General features: G+C 34.2%; 2 protein-coding genes across 2 annotated transcripts in view; both read right to left on the bottom strand.

The window, feature by feature from the left end:
• LOC123679175 (laminin subunit alpha-1) overlaps positions 1 to 11,266 on the bottom strand; it is a 293,884-nt gene extending 282,618 nt beyond the window's left edge. The window contains exon 1 of the mRNA XM_045616605.1: positions 10,946 to 11,266. Within this exon, the coding sequence (XP_045472561.1) occupies positions 10,946 to 11,039 (94 nt within the window). The 5' untranslated portion in view covers positions 11,040 to 11,266. The remainder of the gene's footprint in view (positions 1 to 10,945) is intronic.
• Positions 11,267 to 16,295: 5,029 nt separating this feature from the next.
• Positions 16,296 to 22,606, bottom strand: part of LOC123679177 — a 71,908-nt gene continuing 65,597 nt past the window's right edge. The window contains exons 6-7 of the mRNA XM_045616608.1: positions 20,854 to 21,115; positions 16,296 to 17,288 (exon numbers count right to left, since the gene is read on the bottom strand). Of these exons, the coding sequence (XP_045472564.1) occupies positions 20,952 to 21,115 (164 nt within the window). The 3' untranslated portion in view covers positions 16,296 to 17,288; positions 20,854 to 20,951. The remainder of the gene's footprint in view (positions 17,289 to 20,853; positions 21,116 to 22,606) is intronic.

The following is a 22,606-nucleotide window of genomic DNA, read 5'->3' on the forward strand; positions in this document are numbered from 1 at the left end:
ACATATTCCGAATAACTCTGCCATTAGATATAGAAAATTTGTAATATGAAACGATGAAATTTTTTGTTAATAATTTAATGATGATGATAATTTAACTAGGGTTGCATTTCATTTCCATTCGAGTTTTTTCAATGTATTTCTCTCCAATTTAAATTTTCTATGATTTCGAAAAGACCTCTTCCGATACTTCCATTCAATAATTGAATTGTGCAGATAACAAAAAGTGAAATGTGTGATTATCAGAAAAAAATTGAAAAGTTTTTTCAATCGAGAGATTTTTCAAGCAAACTAATGCAAAAAATTAAGATATACACATTGATAATTCGCTCCAAAAGAAGTTATTTTGATACGCCATGTGCACAAAACTTTCGCCAAGTAACTCATTCACGAAAATAGAAAAAGTCTAAAATTTTCCTAGTTCAGATCTTATTTATTCGATTCCAGAAATATTGAAGGAAGGCTAAAGTAAAGGATAACAAAACTCAAAATTTGAAATAATTCGGTCGATTAGTTAGAGGGTTGTTGAACTGTGAAATTTCACTCATGAGAAAAACATCACCCTGTATATCCCAAACGAAGGCACTCAGGCGATTGAAACCACTTGATACAAATTCTTCATTAATGGTATCCGTCTGTCGCATTCTTCCCGAGTCACCCTGTATACACAAAATCTCATTCCTAATGGATTTGTTGTCTTTTCTATAGTTCTGATGATGAGATCAGCTTTGAATTTTGCCTGAAATTTTACAAGTAACGGGTATTTTTTTTCGAGGTATATAACTTTAAGTTGGCATAACTGTTCAAGATAGCGACCGATTTAACAGCTGTCAAGTGATTTATTCTCAGTTTGGTTTTGCAATTCCTCATGAATAGACTCACGCCTGAACAACGCTTGAAAATAGTGCAATTTTATTTCGAAAATAATGGTTCTATACGGAATACGTATCGCGCACTACGTCTATTTTATTTTGTTTAGCGATGAAGCGCACTTCTGGTTGAATGGCTACGTCAACAAACAGAACAGCCGCATTTGGAGTGAAGCTAATCCTCAAGTGTATGTCGAAACACCGTTACGTCCAGAAAAACTGACTGTTTGGTGCGCTTTATGGGCTGGTGGAATCATTGGTCCGTACTTCTTCAAAACGATGATGGCCAAAACGTTACAGTCAATGGTGATCGGTATAGAGCCATGAATACTAACTTTTTCATTCCTGAATTGAACAACCATGATGTCCAGGAGTTGTGGTTCCAACAAGACGGCGCAACATGTCACACAGATCGTGCCACAATCGATTTATTGAAAGACACGTTTGGTGATCGCCTAATTTCACGTTTTGGACCTGTTAATTAGCCTCAAAGATCTTAACACGGCTAGACCACTTTCTGTGGGGCGATGTGAAGTCATTGGTCTATGCGGATAAGCCACAAACCCTTGACCTTTTGGAAGACAACATTCACCGTGTTATTGCCGATATACGGCCACAAATGTTGGAAAAAGTCATCGAAAATTGGACGTCCAGATTGGACTACATCCGAGCCAGCCATGGCGGTCATATGCCAGAAATCATATTTAAAATGTAATGCCACAAGATTATCTTGCGGATAAATAAAATTCATGTCAATCGAATAATCCATCGATGTTTTATTGCAATTTATAGTTCTATAGCTCTAAAAAAACACCCTTTAGTTTAAAACTATTATTTCATATAAACACTCAAATTCTCAACTTTCGATTTTGTGGTATCATTAAATTCCGCACTTTTGAAAACTGTCAATTTACACAAAAAAATCGAAGCGAACGTGGACTTTCTCCCAAATCATAGCACACAAAATAAACACCCCAGTAATCATTTTAGGGGTCGAAATCCGTAATCGGCTTTCCTCACGTTTCGCACCCCAACAATACGACATCTTCAAGGACCCACCTCAAACAGCAAACTAAATTCTCCTTTCGACCAGATGTCGGTCGGAACTAATTCAAACATAATAAATCAGAATCTTTGTCACAACACAAAGCCGTTTACAAGCAGACGAAAGAAACAAACTTCCCAAACTGCTTAAGCTGTGCAGTGCTTATCTCGGCGAGTTGAAAACGAAAGCAATAGCGTTAAAAGTTTGTTGGTATTTTGCATGCGCAGGTTGGCCGGAACTTCAGTTTATTATATTTGGTGGCAGATGTTTCCTTATTTTATTGCAGGGGGTTGATTAGGGAGATACGGCACCTGTGGATCTTAATATTCTGTGAATGGAGATATTCTCCGTTTGTTGCCATAACAGGGAGACTTCTGGGTGATGTATATTATACATAGTTAGTTGCTGAATTGTTAACTGTATCTTAAGCTAGGTAGGGTAGATGCACTGGTTCTCGACCAGTTAACAGAAACATCGATTTCGAGCACGATTTTTTCACACATAAACTTATCAAATTTTAATGGTGTTGGTGTTCATCGATTCTTTGGCGAGTTTTAAATGATTTGTCATCTAATTTTAAGCGTTCTTTCCGCATTTAACCTTTGAAATGTGAAAACATATAGAAAATCTCAATAACCTCGGTTCTCGACCACGCCGCAGAGTTCTCGACCATTTTTGTGTTAGTTTTCGACCACTAAGAATAGTGGCCGCTCCACTTAAAAATTTTATAAAAAACTTTAGAGCGAGATGAGTGATTAGTTCTTACTTACGTACCGTACCATCGACATCACTACCTATCACTCAGATGAGGTAATCAAGTAAGAAACACTCGGAACGTAAAAAAAAATATTTTGCAAAAGTTTCCACTTTCTATAAATATTTCAAAATAACAACTCATACAACATTATTTGGTTATTTTGCTCCTAATATCTATTTAGAAACTAATGAGTAAATAAAATATAAAACACCGACCACCAGTGGTCGAGAATTAAGTACAATCAAATTGGTTCTCGACCGCAAATAAATAAAGGGTAGAAATAAGTGTTTCAACGTTAATTCGGTGGTCGCAAACTAATATTCACAAAGTAGATATATGAATGAATCAAGGTATCGAAAAAAAACGAAAATGATCCAACAGAAATATATCAGTTGAAATGAACAATTATTGAAGAAACATATTGGTTCTCGACCACTTTGGTCGAGAAATAAAAGATACAAATTTTCCAATACCAGTTCGCGACCGCCGAATATTAAACAAAAAAATATACATTTATTTGCTTTTTGATTGAAATACACTCGAAAATATATCTTATAGTTGATATGGAACAAAATATACACACATAATTCATTTGAAATAAGAAATAATTACTATTTTCTGGTCATATATCACAAAGCACTTTTCTAAGAGAGGACGAGAAAGAACCCTTTTCTATGATAGACGATTATAAACTAATTTTTAGCGCGAAAACTCTGACCTATACCACTACTATGCAAACTATCTTGGAAAGGTAGAATGGTCGAGAACACGTACCGCGAAAATATTTTGCACTACATGATATATTTTTATTATTATTTCATCTCAAATCACGGAATGGTCGAGAACCAGTGCCGGTCGGCTAACCAGTGCATTTACCCTATCTACTGCTCGTTTCGTGTTGCATCAATTAAAATTCAAGGCAGGTAAATATATGAAGTTTACCATAAGTTTTTGTTAAGCATCTCTCGAACACAAATTTGAAAACGCAGCCTTTTATCTTACTTTGTAGTTATGAAATGTAGTTATAACATTTAGATGATCTTTTCCACTATTTTAGAGAAAAAAATATTTAGTTCCTATATTTATTCTAAAATTGGGGCATAAACTCAGAGTAATAAACATAGATAGTGGGAGCATATGTCATTTTCAGTAAGCAAATTTTGTCCCCAACATGAACCATTAAATTTGACATGAAGCGTGCGAAAATGAGAACATACCTATCAGTGATACGATATTTCACTCAATTCGCGAGTTTCTCCACAAAGAAGGCACTTCTTATGTCCCATAGTGAATCAACTTCTCATATTAACTCAAAATATATTATGATAAATACCTAAATATATCAGAAATTCAGAAAACAAAATTCGAGAGCGCCAAACAACCGATGACACTAGGAGAGCAATAGTTGCAAAACCTTAGATTTCAGCAGTTAGATACAGAAAAAAATGAACTTTCTGCTTATTATAAATTCGACAATTAGGAAAAATATCAGATTCCAAAAATTAAAATTTACATATTTAATGGGTAATCACTCATATAAATATATTTCATTCAATATACTATACATTCATAACGATATAGTAAAATTGTGGATTTGGAAATATATCACAATCCGACAACGGAATCTAACCATGTTGGGAACAAGTGAAAATTGTGTTTACTCCCTCTAGCTATGTTTATTACTCTATGGGCATAAGTGAACTAATTTCAAGGTTACATAATCGATCTAGACTTAGTTGAGGAAAATTCAAAGAATTCTGAATTATATGAATAAATATTTAGTTAAAATTGAAATTATTTTTTCTTCAGAAGTTTGACATTCCTTATGGAATACAATTGTTTGTGTGAAGCATTGTAAATCTTCACGCACATGTGTTTTACATTATTCTGGGCGAGTAATTGTTGCCCGGAATATACATTTTGAAAGATCCACTTCTTGGGAAGATCCTGGATCAAAAAATGAAAGTTTCTTAGCCTTCAGAGGGAAGTCATTTCAAGCTTAAGTAGATTTTTTGAATGGGGAATATACCTTTTTTTGGCAGAAGGTCAATCTTCTGGAAACATAAGAAGAATTTTGTCCTTTTCGTTTTTTCCATAAAATGAATTCCTCTGGAGATTTGAAGTGTTTCACAATATACTCAGTGTTATACAGAGTGTTTCAATTTTCAGTATCAAGATTCAAAGGGCGTTTTTTCAGATCAAAATAGGACTTTTTTTCATAAACCTGTGTCTGCAAAAACAGGGCGTTGAAGTTTCATTATTTTTTTCTTCATAGTTCTTTTAGTCTCTGAGATATTATGGTCAAATTTGAAATATAGGTTCATTGGGTTGTTTATTTTTAGTGGATGTTTCAAGAAACTCGTAATTCAAATCACAAATCAAATACATATGTAGAGTTTTTTGTTTTCATTATGATAATAGGTTCCTACCTTCAGTTGAACTTTTATATTGAAGTGAGCGAATAACAAGGAATTATCTCACTTTTTCGTAGATGCGTAAAAAATTACAAAGGACACATTGATACGAAATCACAAAACAATCGTTCAAAAATGAAAATAAATATGTTTTAATAGTTATTCATAATACAAGTGCAAAAGGATTTGATATTCTTCTCCTTCTTCCGAATGTCTGATAAGCCGTGAAATTAATTTCATATTTATTAACACACAGACGTGAAAACCATTATTTGGGTATTATTATATTGAAAATTCAAAAACAAGACACGAATTGATGAGAATGAGCCTTCTGTACGAGTATTATAAATTATTTTGTCTAATTCACTGAATTTTCGTTGTAATTAGTGATTTTTGCAATGAAAAATATTGGTTGGTAGAACTGTTTTTTGTTTCACAAATTTGACAGATAATAGATAAATCCGTGACAGGAAAGTTCCGAGTACCAACATATAATAATGAAATATATAATATAATATCTTAGTTTAACTAAGATATTCTCGCATGATTTTATTCTACAAGATATAAGAGAAATGAATGGACTTGCCACAGAATTAGAGAAAATGAATTCGATATGATTTCTAATAATATTCCCTATGAAAACTTCTGAAGGAAACCTCAATTTAAACTTGTATTTAAATTTTTCCCAATAACTGATTGAGGATTCAGGTGAAATTTTGAATAAATATTCCTGTAATAATTTCAAATTAATCTAATGCATAATAAAGAATAATAAAAATGGTCAAAGTGAGTTTATTATCGGAACCAATTGGTGTGAATTCATGAACGCACAACCTGAAGGAAATTGAGTTCTAGCAATAATGCTTCATCATTAACATTTCAAGTACCAATTTACTGAAATTCGAATATGAATGATGCGAAAAGAGCAAATCTCTTTTTTTACGCAAGCACCAATGTTCCTAGTCGAAAAACCCTACTCTAAACCAAATTGATAAATTCGATATGTACATAATAAATATCAACATTGAAACAACGCTGTACCTCAAATTTTTTCGGCATTGTTGTATTCGCGCCAAGCCCATTTGGCAGATGAATCTTCTATATTTTATTGCAGGCGCTACGATACAAAAAGCGAGGCTGTGAGGTAGTAAAACGTTTATAAAAAAATTTACGACCTTGGGGTGCAATATAAGTTTCACGCCCTCCTTAGGAAATGAAATGATAATAGTTTTCTTTCAGCACGTCTACTCGGCTATCTAAGTAATTGCATGATAAATTTTTGAGTGAGGAACATACTCGACAATACGAGTTCCGTTAAAGTCTCAATATACCCTGTGTCCGTAAAGTATGGAACAAATTCATTTTTAGCTAAAGAGACCATTTTAAGAAATTATCCTGAAAGACGTCGATTTTTTATTTCAATTCACTGTATTTTAAAATAATGATCTAATATACAGAGTGAATTACTTTTGAGTAATGACGTCCCGTCATTTTTTTTATAAAGGGAACACCCCCATTTTGTCTCAATTTTCCGATTACTCTAGTTGAGCTAATTCCAAAAATGTATCACATGTTGATTCCAACTGGTACAGGGTGGACAAAAATAATAAATTCAATCTGAGCAATAATTAAAACATTGAAGAATACCAAAAATATTGTAGTACCAAACTGTAATTGAACACCAATAAATTACTAAATATTTCACAAAAAAACTAGACGACAATGTTTTTTTTAAATAGATAAGAAATAATTTCTTTCATATTCTGTCTGCTAGACCATAAGTACCAAACTTGTTTGGAAACAGCTCATTTTAATTAATCTAAAAATGTAACAAACTACAGGGTGTTACATTCAAACCAATTGCTGCTAGACAATAAGTATTTTTGATACTATTGTTAATTTAACTAATAGAGAATGTTACGCGTTACTTTATGAGCACACACAAAACGATTGTATTTTTGTTCACCCTGTACCAATTGGAATCAACATGTGATACATTTTTGGAATCAGCTCAGCTAGAGTAATCGAAAAATTGGGACAAAATGGAGGTGTTCCATTTAAAAAAAATGACGGTGACGTCATTACTTGGAAGTAATTCACCCTGTATATTAGATTATTATTTTGAAATACGGTAAATTAAAATAAAAAAATCGACGTGTTTCAGGATTATTTCTTAAAATGGTTTGTTTAGCTAAAAATGAATTTGTTCCATACTTTACGGACACAGTGTATAGTATTATTTTATGAACTGTATCTTGTTTAATGTCTTCTTAAGCATTTTTCGTGTGTTTCTTTTAGTTATTATCTTGGCATCTATAGGAAGAAGGTTGAGGTAAATAGTTTTGTTTACCTTAAATCGCTGAAGATATAATTCAACAGCTGATAGTACTGATAAGTTTATAATATTGCACTTTATTGTGCAAACTGATAAATATTTCGAAACAAAGTTTAATGTTACAGATTACGGAAGAGAAAACTCATTGATATATACCGAAGAAAAACGCAAATATTTGTGCGGAGAAATCGGAAGAACTTCTGAAGGTGCTAGTCTTCAGGAAATCTTAATGAATGAGAATTTGTATTCCAGACGATCATTAGGGATTTATCAAGCCAAGTAGCTTGACAATTTAACCAACTATTTGACTTATCAAGCTTGTGAAAAATTAGATATTTATTGCTTGATATCAAGCTACTTGATATTACTTGAGCTTGATATGCAAGCGTCGCACGAAAATATATTTCTGCAATCTTGTGCGCTCATACTAAAAATGGGGATTCCTAGAGCGCCAAGAGACTGAAGCATTCGCCAGTGTGACTTTATTAGTAGTTTTCTCATATTCTAATGAAATCTATTGGTGCATTTTGGTAGTTTCAGAAATATCTTCTTTTTTCTATCAACGCCAGCATCTTCAGCAACAACAAAACCTGGAGGTTTCTCAATATTAAGAAACTTTATTTTCTTATCATTTTTAATTCTGTTATGATTTATAGTTATTCAATTTATGTTTCTATTTGAAAAAAGTTGATATTTTCGGTTCCTTTATACAATAAGTTTTTTTTAAATTGTTGCAAATTTCCTTCTCATTTCATCATTTTTTTATTGATGTGACACTACACAATAAAACTGTTAAATTGTTAAAAACTTGATATGATTCAAGTACTTGATAAAAAAATACTTGACTTGAGACTGAAAAACTACTATTTGACTTGAGCTCGACTTGAAATCGATTCAAGTTCTAGCCAAGTAGCTTGAAGATCAAGCCAAGCCGTGAATCCCTAACAATCATCCATACATATCAGCATCTAGAATTAGACTAATGAGAATGAATAAATCGATATGAACCATAAATGTGTCCAATTAAAAACAGAATTAATACAGTCTATCTTGCAAATGAATAGATATTAATTCTAAGGGTACATTCAGCCTATAACAACGTCCGGTTTTATGTTTTATAGTGGATCAAATATTCTAACAAGCCCGATTTGTTAAAGAACTAATCACCAAACACAGCTTGAGACAAAGTGATGTATAATTAGAAAAGAAAGTCCGATTGCATCCATACCAAAACATCAGTTACATTAGGGACTCTTTTCTTTTTGGGGCAATGCATATTTAATTAGTTTGTTGTACAATATGAGAAAAATAACATGAAAATAAAGTAAGACCAAAAACAGAAGATAAGGAAGAGGTGCATTCTTTTTCTATGATAACAAATTGGAAAACAGAAATATAGACTCTTCTATATCTATTCACCAATCAATAGCTGATTTATATGTACTCAGTTGATTCAACATTTGTGTATCTCAATCGGGGAACAAGTTTTGAATGAGGAATTTTGGATATGGGTATCGTTCTCTCATAAAATAAGATTGTCAAAATAGAATGAATGGGATTGTCCGATAATTCTGATTGATATATTCAAAACCATTGGAAAATAATGTAGGTATAGGTTTTATTAGTTACCGATGATAAATCTGAAATTTGTTTGGAGTACTAAACAGCTACAATGAGAGTTGTTTGAGATATGATTCCATCTTTTGGGTTTATCATTTTTTATAACAAACCTTTGGAATTATTTTGATGAATAATAATGAAATTTCTGCATTTTTAACAGTTCGCGTAATGGAATGTGAAAAATAGAAAAATTCACTGATGATAACTGCCAGCCTCGCAGCCCGCTCTTCAGATCGGTAGTTGAAAGAGTTTCCACAATAATTTGGTACCAAAAACGGTTGCTATACTGCATTCGGCGAATCAACTCAAAAATTTCAATTTTATATGAATTTCAAAACGAATATTTCCTTATTTAATTACCATATGAATATTATAGAAAAATATATGTATGAGAGTTGAGGTCGAGGTTGAGGTATTATTTTCATTTTTGGAAAAATATCAACACCAGTTGTTTCGATCAATTAAAAAAAAATCAGGAGACGAAAATCCGTTTTTGAAGCTCAATCGTAATCAATCCTGAAAATTCATTGAATTCTTGAATAATTTACGCAGCAAAGTTCAAGCCATGAAAGTTTCAATGAATCATTGAACATATCATTCAGTTTTGAAAACGAATATAATATAGTCCAATATATTTATTATTAATTATTTCTCCTACCAGTTGGGACATTCCATTGATTGACAAAAACAATTATTTTTGGTCATTTTGTTAAATCATTTCATTTCTAGAAACAATATATATTTAAAGACACCAACAAAATTAGAAGAATAGAAAAAATTTCAACAGAAAAAAATCTCTTTGAGATTTTGTCCATTCTCCTAATTTGGCCGGTGTGTGTAGATCTGTTATTTCTAAAAATCAAAAAATTCACTACAATTCATATTTTTTTCAACCCTTTGGCCGATTTTACCAATTATTTTTTTTTGTACCTTGATTCCTGGAGAACATAAATGTTCAGTTGCCATACTCATTTACAGAACTCTGAGTCGTTTCCCTTAAAATTAAGATATCGCAAAAATTAAAACGTGAAAATGTTCTGAAAAGATGAGGCAATATCTAAGTAATCGTAAACATTCTCGTACGTCAACGTATCACTTCACAGTGCGTTCTGAATAAAACCGTAATTTTTTTTTTGTTTTTTTTATTCACCCTGTATATAACAAAAAGAGGAGTGAATGAGGACGGCATTTGTACAGTAATGTTTCCGAGGAATCAAGCTACAATTAAAAAAAAAATATTGCTAAAATTACTCGAATGGTTCAAGAGGAAATGAACTATGAACTTTATTGAGATTTTGATCGTTCCTCTGACGGTGTGAATATATATTCAATGTTTTCAAGGTCATAAAAGAATTTCCATTTCAATTTCAGTGCTATGTGTTATAAAAAAAATAAAATTTAATTGATATACATAGATGCACAAATTCATTTCAGAAGAATATTATTCTGGAGAAAAATTCTGTTATAATTCAAATTTTTGGTGAAGTTGTTTTAATTTTTATCTTCTATATTTCTTTATAAGAATTTTTGATTAAGTGATGTAATTTTTTTACTTTATATTGTTCTCTAGTCATTCTATCTCTTTTTATGAATTCCTTGTATTATTTTCTCAATTTTCTAAATTTCATGCAATTATTTGTTATGGAAATACTGAAATTTTCGAATACTCAAAACAGTAAAAACTGATACTCTTGGATAATTATTTCCCTTCTGTTTTTCCTTCTACAGATTTGATACTCTTGAGTATAATAAAAATTTGATATTTTTCTTGTTCGGCCACTTTTCTGCCGTTCTGAAGATGCAATTCATAATATCATCGAGCTTTATGCAAGAATCATCAAAAACTTTTTCGAATCTTACTGATCCTGCACCCTGCAAGGATCAAAATAAAACAAACGTCAAACTTACCGTGTCTACCAGCCTTCTTTCCCTTTGCATAAACTCCACTTCCAAGCAAGCACAAGCAAATCACCAAGAACCAAAACAAAGTCTTAACATCCATCTTGCATCTCAAATAAACATCCTCACAAATCTACAAATTTTCCTCCACATCACCCCTTTTCACTAACACACAAACACCTCTTAGTCCACACACCGAAAATCGATCGCGATCTCGTCTTTTTCTCGTCAACACGTGCTCGGAAGGCCCAGGTAGAAAACGGTACAGACCCCGCTTGATCCGGATTCGAACTGAGGCTGATTTACCTTAAGCTAAAGTCAAGAACCAGAGGATGAAAGAGTGAAGACCGAAATAGCTTAGTAGCCGACTCTACTTATTTTTAGCGTCATCTCACGGTAACAACCTGAACTTGGGACCGCGGCAGTGATATTTATATTGCCTCTCTCTGGTCGTAAATGCGTTTTTAACTAATTGCTGCACCGCTTCTACCGAGTGTTGTTGGAATTGGCACACAAAGTGTTATCTCGGTGTGCCGATCGTTGGCGATAAACGCCGGCTTTTGTGTTATGATGCCGTTGCTGATGAGCTTTCGCAAGGGGATTGTTCGATTATTGCTGCAAGATTTTGAATTGAGATAAAACAGAAATATTGCCATGCAGCCAAAATATTTCAAAACTATTGAAATTGATTATGTAATATGTAAAGGGTTTTCTAATAAGAGGTTTCATTTTGTAACGGGGGTATATAACTTTGAATTGGCATTACTGTTCAAGATAGCGACCGATTTAACAGCTGTCAAGTGATTTATTCTCAGTTTGGTTTGGCAATTCATCATGAATAGACTCACGCCTAAACAACGCTTGGAAATAGTGCAATTTTATTTCGAAAATAACGGTTCTGTGCGGAATACGTATCGCGCACTACTGCCGCATTTGGAGTGAAGCTAATCCTCAAGTGTATGTCGAAACACCGTTACATCCAGAAAAACTGACTGTTTGGTGCGCTTTATGGGCTGGTGGAATCATTGGTCCGTACTTCTTCAAAAACGATGATGGCCAGAACGTTACAGCCAATGGTGATCGGTATAGAGCCATGATTACTAACTTTTTCATTCCTGAATTGAACAACCATGATGTCCAGGAGCAGTGGTTCCAACAAGACGACGCAACATGTCACACAGCTCGTGCCACAATCGATTTATTGGAAGACACGTTTGGTGACCGCCTAATTTCGCGTTTTGGACCTGTGAATTGGTCTCCAAGATCTTGTGATTTAACACCGCTAGAATACTGTGGGGCTATGTAAAGTCATTGGTCTATGCGAATAAGCCACAAACCCTTGACCATTTGGAAGACAACATTCGCCGTGTTATTGCCGATATACGGCCACAAATGTTGGAAAAAGTCATCGAAAATTGAACGTCCAGATTGGACTACATCCGAGCCAGCCGTGGGGCTCATATGCCAGAAATCATATTTAAAATGTAATGCCACAAGATTATCTTGCGGATGAATAAAATTCATGTCAATCGAATAATCCATCGTTGTTTTATTGCAATTTAAAGTTCTATAGCTCTAAAAAAAAGCACCCTTTACAATAAGAATGTATGAATATAATCACTAAATTTATTCATAGATAGTACCCTTACATTAGTACATTAGTTCGTGTCCCTTCTGAACCATCTACGCTACTGCAATCGATCGAAAATGTTTATTTCAATCCATTACCTCCTATAAAATAATTTATTCACCGTTTGTGCGCAATAACTCCTAGTTACTCTAAATGAAATATTAACTATGATATCAAACGCCACAATCCAATCGAATATTGGTTTGATTAAATTGAGGCTTTCTATGACTATCCAACGACGTTATGAAATCACTAACAATTGCTATTATTTATACGTTTTTTTTTATTTCATCGTGTAGGATTGAAGTAAGTTCGATTTATTTTTATCGCAGTCATTCAATTCGAAAAATGATACAAGTGCGTTTTTAAGGAGGTTTTAACAATTTTATGTGTTGTATAATTTTGAAATGATTGCAGGCAAAAAAATCATACGGCATGATTGATTTAGGGAAATTACCTGTCAAGCCTGCCAAATACTTGGATATTTCACGATCTAGAAGTGCAAAAAAAAATTATATAATGGGAAAGGTAAGCTTTAGCTTTATCTTCAATCATTTTCAGTTACTTCGACACTTTCTCAGTATTGAATCTGTATTGTTTATTTTGAAATTCAAATCTCGACATATACAACTAAATCATAGTTTTATGAATTCAGCCCTATTTATATAACAATTGAATATTCAATTGGTAATGAATAAATTACTAAATTTTTTATGGGCTGAAATATTGAAAATGAAATGATGGATTAAAACACTTCTTTTAAATTTGAAGTGCATATCTATATATCTTTTCTGCTACAATTTGAACTTTTATGTGGGCCTTTTCAGATTCCACAGGTTGTAGAAGCTCATCCAGCTAAAAGAGGTAGAAATGAAGTAAAAACTAAAAAAAGGGTATGCAAATTGAAGCAACGTTTTTCGGTACATCTAATCATTTCTTTTTTCAGTTTCAAAAAGAAACTAAACAGCGGACTGAACACTAATACAATTTGGTCTGAATGTTGATTTTTGCGCAGCTCCTTAGTCTCCTTGAAAAAATCAATATACTAATGGAATTTGTGGAACTTTTGAGAGAATTAAAATAATTTAATTACTTTTCATATTTTTATTAAAGAAACATTTCTTCCATTAAAAACACACACGGACATTTTATTATTGATGAAAGGCTAGAGGCTGTATAAACTATCTAACAATTGGTCAGCAGATATCCTCAAAAAAATTCCATTTATACTCTCAAAAACATCGAAATAAGCCTAATATCCTTCTTTGATCCTCATGTATACTGCTACTATAGATATGGTTCCAGTGATATGAAAAAATACACATGTGAATAAAAGAATTCGATTTCTCAATGAAAAAATGCCAAATAATCTTTAAACATATGGAAAACAGTGATATGGTAACAACCGAAAAAGAGTTTTCATTGAAAAACCAAAATCTACCAACTTGACATTCTATAGTAAGAAGTTATCTATTCTTTTCAACAAACAATGAAGTCTAAAACCATAACAGCACACTATTTGAAGCATAGATTGGCTAACAATAATTGCAATGTTACCAGTTTTAGCTCGCAATGTTCAATGCATAAAAAAATCTATCTTGTGAGCAAACTGGTCCCTTTGATATTGAAACGGTTATTTGGCATCTCTTGGATAATTCGATATGTCAGATAAAATTGCTTGAGTTTACTTGATATGTTTCTAAACTAGATTTTCGTCAAAGGTGGCAGCACCTTAAATGTTGTTCCTTTTGACGTCCGTTGCTATGACAATATCGTACATAGTAACCATTTCTATGGTGGTATCGTCCAACTTAGATTGTTGATGGAATATTTCTGAATCGATATGGGTTCAATAATGAATTATTGCTGATTTTGGATATGTTATTCAAATGAGTGCTTTCGAATTACAAATGACACGTTGACAGATATTAAGATTTGCAGTTATATTTGGAAGAAAATCATGAACACATTAAAATTTTTCCTTATCATTCATAATTGAATTAGACTAGGTGGTGTTTCAATATCAGAGGGAACTTTTTGATATGTAGGTACCTACTTTATAAATATATAATGACATTTTTTTCTATGTTACATATATTTCAATATAATCAACACTATCGTCCATTTTTGAGATTCCTATTGTACAAAATATACAAATAAATCTATGAAATGAATCGTTTTGCCCACAAGTATGATAAGCACGTTAAGTCTCTTCAAAGCTACCACTTAATGAGATTCGTATGCTGAGTCTCAAGACTTGTTACATTTATATAGATTTTTCAATATTTCCTATGTTATCATGATAGATGTTTCGAATCTTCTACAACAGTACAAAATTGTATGAAATTTCATAGATTTAAGATAAAATTTCTTATGTTCCTATGTATACCTAAAATCTTACCCGCCCAGCAAAATTGAAGAAATGCTTTGAATAAAATTTTTTGCATCCAATTTTCCATCAAAATTAGCATGAAATATAATAATCCACATTTTGCATTAATTTTCAATTCTACCAGGCTCAACTTGGTCTTTATGATCTTCCATTTAACAAACTAAAAATTGATTTATCTCCTCAAACTAAAATATTTAGAATTTGAGGTTGAAAGATCAGAAGACACATCCCCCAAGAATTATCTTTACCCTTTGACATACTTTAAGATTGTAACGAATAGATCAAAAATTAGTCGTGGGAATAACCCAAATTTCAGGAATTCAAGAAGAATATCTCTGATGAAAAAATGTTCATAGAGTTAGCGTTTGTAGGTGTATATTTCATACTTTCATAAAATATAATTCTATTTCTTCAGAATTTAATGGCTCATGTTTCCGTTGAATTAATATTGAAATGAGTGAGTATGTGTAACAAAAATATTTGCTCTTTTATCTTTGTTCTATTCATTAAATTTCTACACCGTTCTTGATCCTTTATCACGAAATAACTTCTGTTTCCGTAGAAAATTCTATAGTGTATTATCCTAATGTTACGTTAGGAGTAGCTTTCGAATGTTGACATATTTGACGTATGGTCATTAAACAACAAATACGAAAATTAGTTTCACTGGTCTAGAACAACTGTCAATACTGATCTTTTTCTGTCTAGCTGTGCTATACATTTTTGTGTGCACTTCACCTCTAGTTTACATCGAAAACATGGATGTGTATTAGTCGTATTTGTCTATTGGCTGTGCGCGTTTTCATCTTACTTTGAACTTGTCTACGCTCGTTTGTTTCGTTATGTTTCAGCTGAAATGATATTTGAAGTTGAAACTGAAGGCAAAATACTATTTTTGAAATTAAAATGGTTCAAGGGTAAAATGAGAATTGGATTTACTAGGCACGTTCAGAAATTGAAACAAAAGTTACACTTTCTTGGTCAGGGGTCTTTGCTGACTTGGGAGTGCCGTAACACCATAAAGCAACTGGCCAGAGGAAATAAGGTGACTCTACTATGGGTACCAGGACACTGTGGGGTTGAAGGAAATGAAAGAGCGGACAAACTTGCAAAAAGTGCATCAAGGTTAAGACCTGCTGGACCTTAGCCTTTCTGTGGGATAGGAAAAGACCAATATAAAGCTGCGGTCCATCTATGGGAGTTGAACAGTAGGACAATCCACTGGGCTAACACTCCTAGACTTGTTCAGGCAAAGGAATTTAGTCTTACAAGACTCAACAGATTTGAAATCCAATTGAATTATCAACTAATGATAACTCAAAGAACACACAGCAGAAACCAAACTTTCATATAAAAAGAGAAACTATTCGAGTAAAATGGACATGCTGTCTGAAAATAATTGTTTCAACAAGAGAATTCTCTGATATAAATGAAAAAATTCTTAGCGTGCCTAGTAAACCCATTCATTCATTATTCCATGGCTTGCCAGTTATTTAATAATGACCTCTATGTTCCCAAAAGACAGTGCCGAAAAGCCAATATAAATCCAAACTCGCGTTACATCAAACATCAAACAATTAAAATAATTTCCCATCTTTCCGGTCTTTTCAGAAACGACCCGACCCGATTCGACAAACCGGAGCCGTAAGCATTCAAACAATGCCCCGTTTCAAAGGCGACTTTGATGTATCAAACGCTCCATGTAAACTGTTCCAAACAAAGTTACACTAAATATTTCGCTACCCTAACCTATACATTTTCGCATTCCCTAGGTTATTCGCAGAAAATAACTAGTTAGGTATTGTCTTTTACACAAGAATTTATACCTAGGAGGATTTGAAACGCCATCATTGAAAACTGGATCTCTTAAATTACATCGTTGTCGTGGCATCAATGGACTTAGTAGTAAAATAAAAATCTCATTCTTCGAAGTCGACTGAAATGATTCTCCCTTCAGTTGAGTACAATTCTCTGAATGGCAACAATGTAGAAAGAGTCTCTTCGATTGAATGAATTCTTTATTATCTGCTAACTAGCTGGTTTCTAAATAAACCTACCTAGGATTCTCCAGTTTGCAACGGGGCGGTTTTCCTTTAAACATCTAAGAAAAATCCACTTTTTCCATTAGATTAGAACAGTCAGCGATGCTTGAAGGAAGATTCACAGGAATGCACTCATAATTTATACTCTCATAATTAGCTAGAAATTTTTAGACAATGTTCTTACTTTAAGCGTGTCACGTGACGTTAAACGATTTCGTGGTTGGTTCGGATGCCGAGCGTTGGGTTCCACGCTCGACTTACCCTGCAGGCCACATGACCCGGCCACTCCTGCAACAATGAAAAAAAATGTTGATCACAAAGATTATGTTATTGAAAAAAATTTACAACGTTCAAGCTAAATATTAGGCCAACTAAGTATTCTCTTAATCACATACACACATAAAAATGACCTTTATTCAATCAGTCTTTGTAGCTCTATATCAATACAGAGAAACACTCTGGCGGAATCTTCCTGGGTTGAATCATTTCAAAATGTTTCTTTGGGACTATGATACAGCAAGATCTAAGAGGTATCTGGATCTGGATCCTACATTGCCGCCTCAGGAAACACCTCATGAAAATGGATCTAGCAGGAAATGACGAGTGCAGATTCTGTGGGGAGGAGGAAAAAACTTCGGATCACCTGATGACGGAATTCCTCACCATCGCTAGCCAACGTAAAAAATGATTGGGACAAGAGACATGTTGAAGTGAGGAAGTAACCTTATTGAAGCCATCCCAGATACTGGAGTTCATTAGAACTCTAGAACTGGAGGGCAAGCTGTAGAACTACGACTACTAAAGGTGAGAACAGCTTGGATGGGGCAGCACAACCTAACCCCCCTTCAATCTAATCCAATCTTGAAGTGAGTGACGTTTTTAGAAGGGGTAGTAGATACAGGAAGGTTGGTGCACACGGAGAGGGTAAATTTGAGCACAGCCTTTAGAACTAAATACTTCTTCAGTAAAAATAGTGCAGTGGACCATGAAATTTTAGAGGTTGCGTTTTCCACGTTCATATGAAGTTTGGGATCTTCAATAAATGTATAACTATTTTTTCATCGAGAATTTAATGTTAGGCGGCATGAGGATGTTCCAAGTCGTAATGCAATACTAAAATGAGTGGAAAATCTGAAAGAGACTAGGTTGCGAAGGATCCAGCAGAACTATTTGTTCTACCCTCACAAGAAAACGCATTTATACAAGTAGGTAATTCACTTGAGTGGAGTAGTGAAGATTGAAGAAGCTTTTATCAGAATCGATAGGAAATGTTGGATCGAGTTATGAAAGATTTTGCATTATAAGACAAAACTTGCATTCCATAAGATAGCAGTCATTAAGCCGACATTATTTTTTAGCTCAAGGCTTCTTGAATATCAGGTATAAACATCTCTATGTAATTAAATTCATTCTTTGGAAAAAAAGTACCTTGGTAACTATTATTTAAAAATGTCATATTACAGTGGATAACCCTGTATTAGGTAGGCTGATAAGTTCGTAGGCTGTCACATAGATGGCCATACTAGCATCAAATCTATATGGTTTTTAGTTAGCCCTTACCTTCAAAAGATTACTGTATGAATTTAACAGCTGTTGGTTTTGAGTGAACCAACTATTGTTGGTTAGGAATTTCGAATTTGTTGATTAAGCATTGCTTTTTGGCAAAAAAAAACTGTTGAAGCCAAGGCTTATCATTATCGAAAAAATCAAACCCTTGAGAAGTGGTTTGCTATGTTTGAATGACTTGAAATGAGCGCCGAGAACAAAGCACGCAGTGGATGATGAGGCTGTCATCAACCGAACTTAATGTTCGGTTGGTGACAGCCTCGTTGATCCAGGTGACAGATCATTGAAAGTACACTCAATAATAATTTTGGATTACTGTCGATCAAGTTGATCAAAATACTGAGACTCTAAGGATTTTGAAGGAACGTGTATGATCGTTATAATCGTTGCATCGCCCTCGAAGGCAACTATACTAACTGACAAAGAAACTGCAACCTCAGAAAGGGCTGTTAAAATTTAATTTTTTTTGTTGGTAAAACATAGTTAGTATAGCATGGAATAAATGATTGAATTTAGAGAAAAAAAATCGTGAAGGTTTTTTCTTGTTTACAATTTTTGTTACTGAAATATTGTAATCGTTTCTTGCAAGTTTTCAATTTTGAAATAAACCATCTGTTCGAGGAGATCGAAGGCTATATTTAGTTATTAAAATGCGTAGAGCACGTGTATGCGAAATTTATTGCCGGCTTAGTAAATTTGAAAGAGGTCGAATTATTGTTCTACGGGAGGCGGGGTTGTCATTTCGAGAAATCGCTAATAGCACGAACAGAAATCCAACTAATACAGTGAGATGTTCTCAAGCGTGGTTTAATAATGCCCAAAATCTAAAAGATTAGGACCGGACATTGAAGGGGCACAAATGAAGTTCAATAGCGACGTCTAAGTCTTATGGCCATTAAAGACCGATTTGCGACAACTCGATCTTTGGAGAACAAGGCCATCCTGTAACTGCTCGAACGGTTCACCGCCGGATGAGGACTTTTGGACTGCAGGATTATCATTCCCATATTGTGTTACCTCAGAAGGTAGAGTATCGCCGGCATCGATTACAGTGGTGCAGAGAACGTCAACATTGGAATGTGGAATATCAACAGGTCGTCTTTGCTGATTGATCTCGATTCTCCTTGGATGCACATGATGGCCGAGGAAGGGTTAGGCGACGTCGGAGAGAAAGGTGTGAACCTCAGTTTGACGTTGAGCGTCATGTACACCGGACACCCAGGTGTTATGGTATTTGGTGTTATTGCTCATGCAAGTAGGTCACCTTTAGTCTTTATTCGAGGTAACATGACAGCGCTGCGTTACCTTCAAGAAATAGTGGAGCCATATGTTCTTCCTTTCCTTAACTGTCTCGAGAATCCAATATTTCAGCAAGATAATGCCCGACCTCATGTTGACAGAGTTAGTTTAAACTTTTTCGAAGCAACCCATATGAATCTTTTGCCATGGTCGCCCAGATCCCCCGATCTTTCACCCATAGAGCATGTTTGGGACATCATGAATAGAAGGCTTAGAAATTTACCTCAGCGCCCACGGACTTTGGGGGCTATGAGACATGAAGTACCGGTAGCTTGGGATAGTATCCCTCAAGAAGAAATAGACCCTCTTATTGCATAAATGCCGAGACGTGTTGGGGAGTGGATAGATGATAATCGCGGTAGACAAACACATTATTAACAAATTCATTGAAGAAAATTGTGAACTCTTCGTTTTTTTCTCAAAATTTCAATCATTTACTCCTTGCTTTACTAAATATGTTTAACCAAAAAAATTTAAAATTTAAACAGCTCCTTCTGGGTGTTGCAGTTTCTTTGTCAGTTAGTATATATCAAATAATAAATTCAAATTTTGATGAAAAAATGTTTTTTTCATGTTAGCCTACGAACATTTCAGTCCAACTGTTATGATACTGAATAACACTGGAATTTATTTATCTGTTTATTTGTTAATTCATTTATTCCTTCATTTATTCATCTGCTCGTTCATTTATTGGTTTATTTGTTTATAATCATATATGTGTGTATATATTTATTCGTTTATTAGTTCATATGTTTGTCCCGGTTATCCCTTATTTGCATGCTCATTGATCAATATATCTTTCATCTTTTATCTTTTAACCGTCTACCTGTTTATTTCTGATTTATATATTGTTTTCGGATTTCATACTTACACTATTCAATTTATTATGTACATACATTCTAAATGAATGATTGCATATACGGCTAATAACCAAAGCAGTTGATGCCGCCAAAATTTAATTAAAAAAAAGCACTGGAATTATTCTCACCTACTGCTAGACGAACCATTCGTCTTTCTGAGCCGGCTGCGAAACGAGGTCCTTGTCTGGGCCACCGCCGCCTCCGTTGGGCTGTAGCTGGCCCTGTCTCAGTTTGCCAGGCAGTAGAGGAGGGCCTGGGCCGGCGTGCTGCTGCTGTTGCGACTGAACCCGAGCGGGCCCGCAGGGTACCACCAGTTTCCCTGGTTAACTCCAGTTAACGTCGTCGTGCTCCCTTGTTTCATCGCACCATTGGAGCCGTACATCTGCTGCACTGCAACAAGAAGAAAAGAAACTTGAATTAATACTGCCAGAATGCTATCAATATTATTATTGTACAATATGTGTATTATCACCACTTCTAATCAATCAGTACTCTTAGAACATAATTGAAAATGCTTTGGCGGGAACAACAATCGGCATAAAAGTTGATGGAAGACCAACCAACAACATAAGATATGCTGACGACACCATACTCATTGCAGAGTCGCCAGCAGACCTACAAATAATATAAGATCGATTGGTAGAAAAATGTGGCCTCATATTGAATGTGGAGAAAATAAAATTTATGACCATTACAAAAGCACAACAACGACCAGAGAGTTTATGGATTAAAGAAGAGCCAGTGGAAAAGGTGAGGAAGTATAAATACCTTGGAACCATTGCTAATGAGAGTAATGAGTGTATGGAGGAAATTCAATTGCGAATTGACCAAGCCCGAAATGTAGTTTACAGCTCAAGATCAGGTTGTTAAAATGTTACGTATTCCCTATGCTGCTCTGTGAAATGGAAGCTTGAACAATGGAGCAGGATATTAGTAATCTCCTGGAGACGTTCGAAATGTCGACGTACAGACCAAATACAAACGTGCTCAAAAGAATGTGTAAAGAAAGGGAAGTACTGAACAAGGTAAAGATTGGAGAGTTGCAGGATCTGAGTCATCTGCTGAGAAGGAGAAATATACCTTTTTGCAGATAATACAAGTGCAGTTTTGTTGAGTTGTTTAAGGCTGCAGTGTCGAAGATGTAGGTTGCCATTTTATTAGCCAACCTTTTGAGAGGATATGGCTCCTGAAGAAGAAAGAGAAAATGTGTTGAAAACCTCTTTAAATAAAAGAAAACTTAAAATGATGTGTCTACTGAAATTCTAATATCTAATTAATAATTATTAAACACCCTGTATAATGTATCCATTTGAAGAAACGTTTTGTTAATAAACGAGCACTACCCGGTCAACGGTGGATGTTGGTAAAAACTAGACTCACTTGGCTGCAAATTGCAACCCTTTTACCGAATGATCGAATGGGAAGCCAAGTCTCTCAGTATTCAATTTTGAGAAGGAGATATTTTTTCTGACTTGTGATTATATCAGCCAAAAACTGGGTTTAGTGCTCGTCCCGTGTAGACAAGACATTAGTCTGATTTCTCCTAATAAAGCTTACACACACGCAATTAATATGTCGAATGTTGGTTGAGGTTAGCTTGATCGAACCTTTTCAGGTCAGTTGAAGGAGAAAATTAACATACAAATAACTTCGTGTTATAATTAATATACTGCGGTAACTGATAAATTTGTTTTTCCTCATTAATTTATTATCGGCTCATTCATTAAAACACATAGCAATTTCGAATGTTAATTTTTTATATGAACAAACCAAAAAAGGTTGAACAGGGCAAAATTTGGATCACCTTCCATAAGTTGATTGCGTGTGGTCAATTTTTAGATGGAAAGGTGAGTCCTAATGGGGAACCAGATCCATTTAGGA

This window comes from Harmonia axyridis, chromosome 4 (genome assembly GCF_914767665.1).
Source record: "Harmonia axyridis chromosome 4, icHarAxyr1.1, whole genome shotgun sequence".
NCBI classification, from domain to species: domain Eukaryota; kingdom Metazoa; phylum Arthropoda; class Insecta; order Coleoptera; family Coccinellidae; genus Harmonia; species Harmonia axyridis.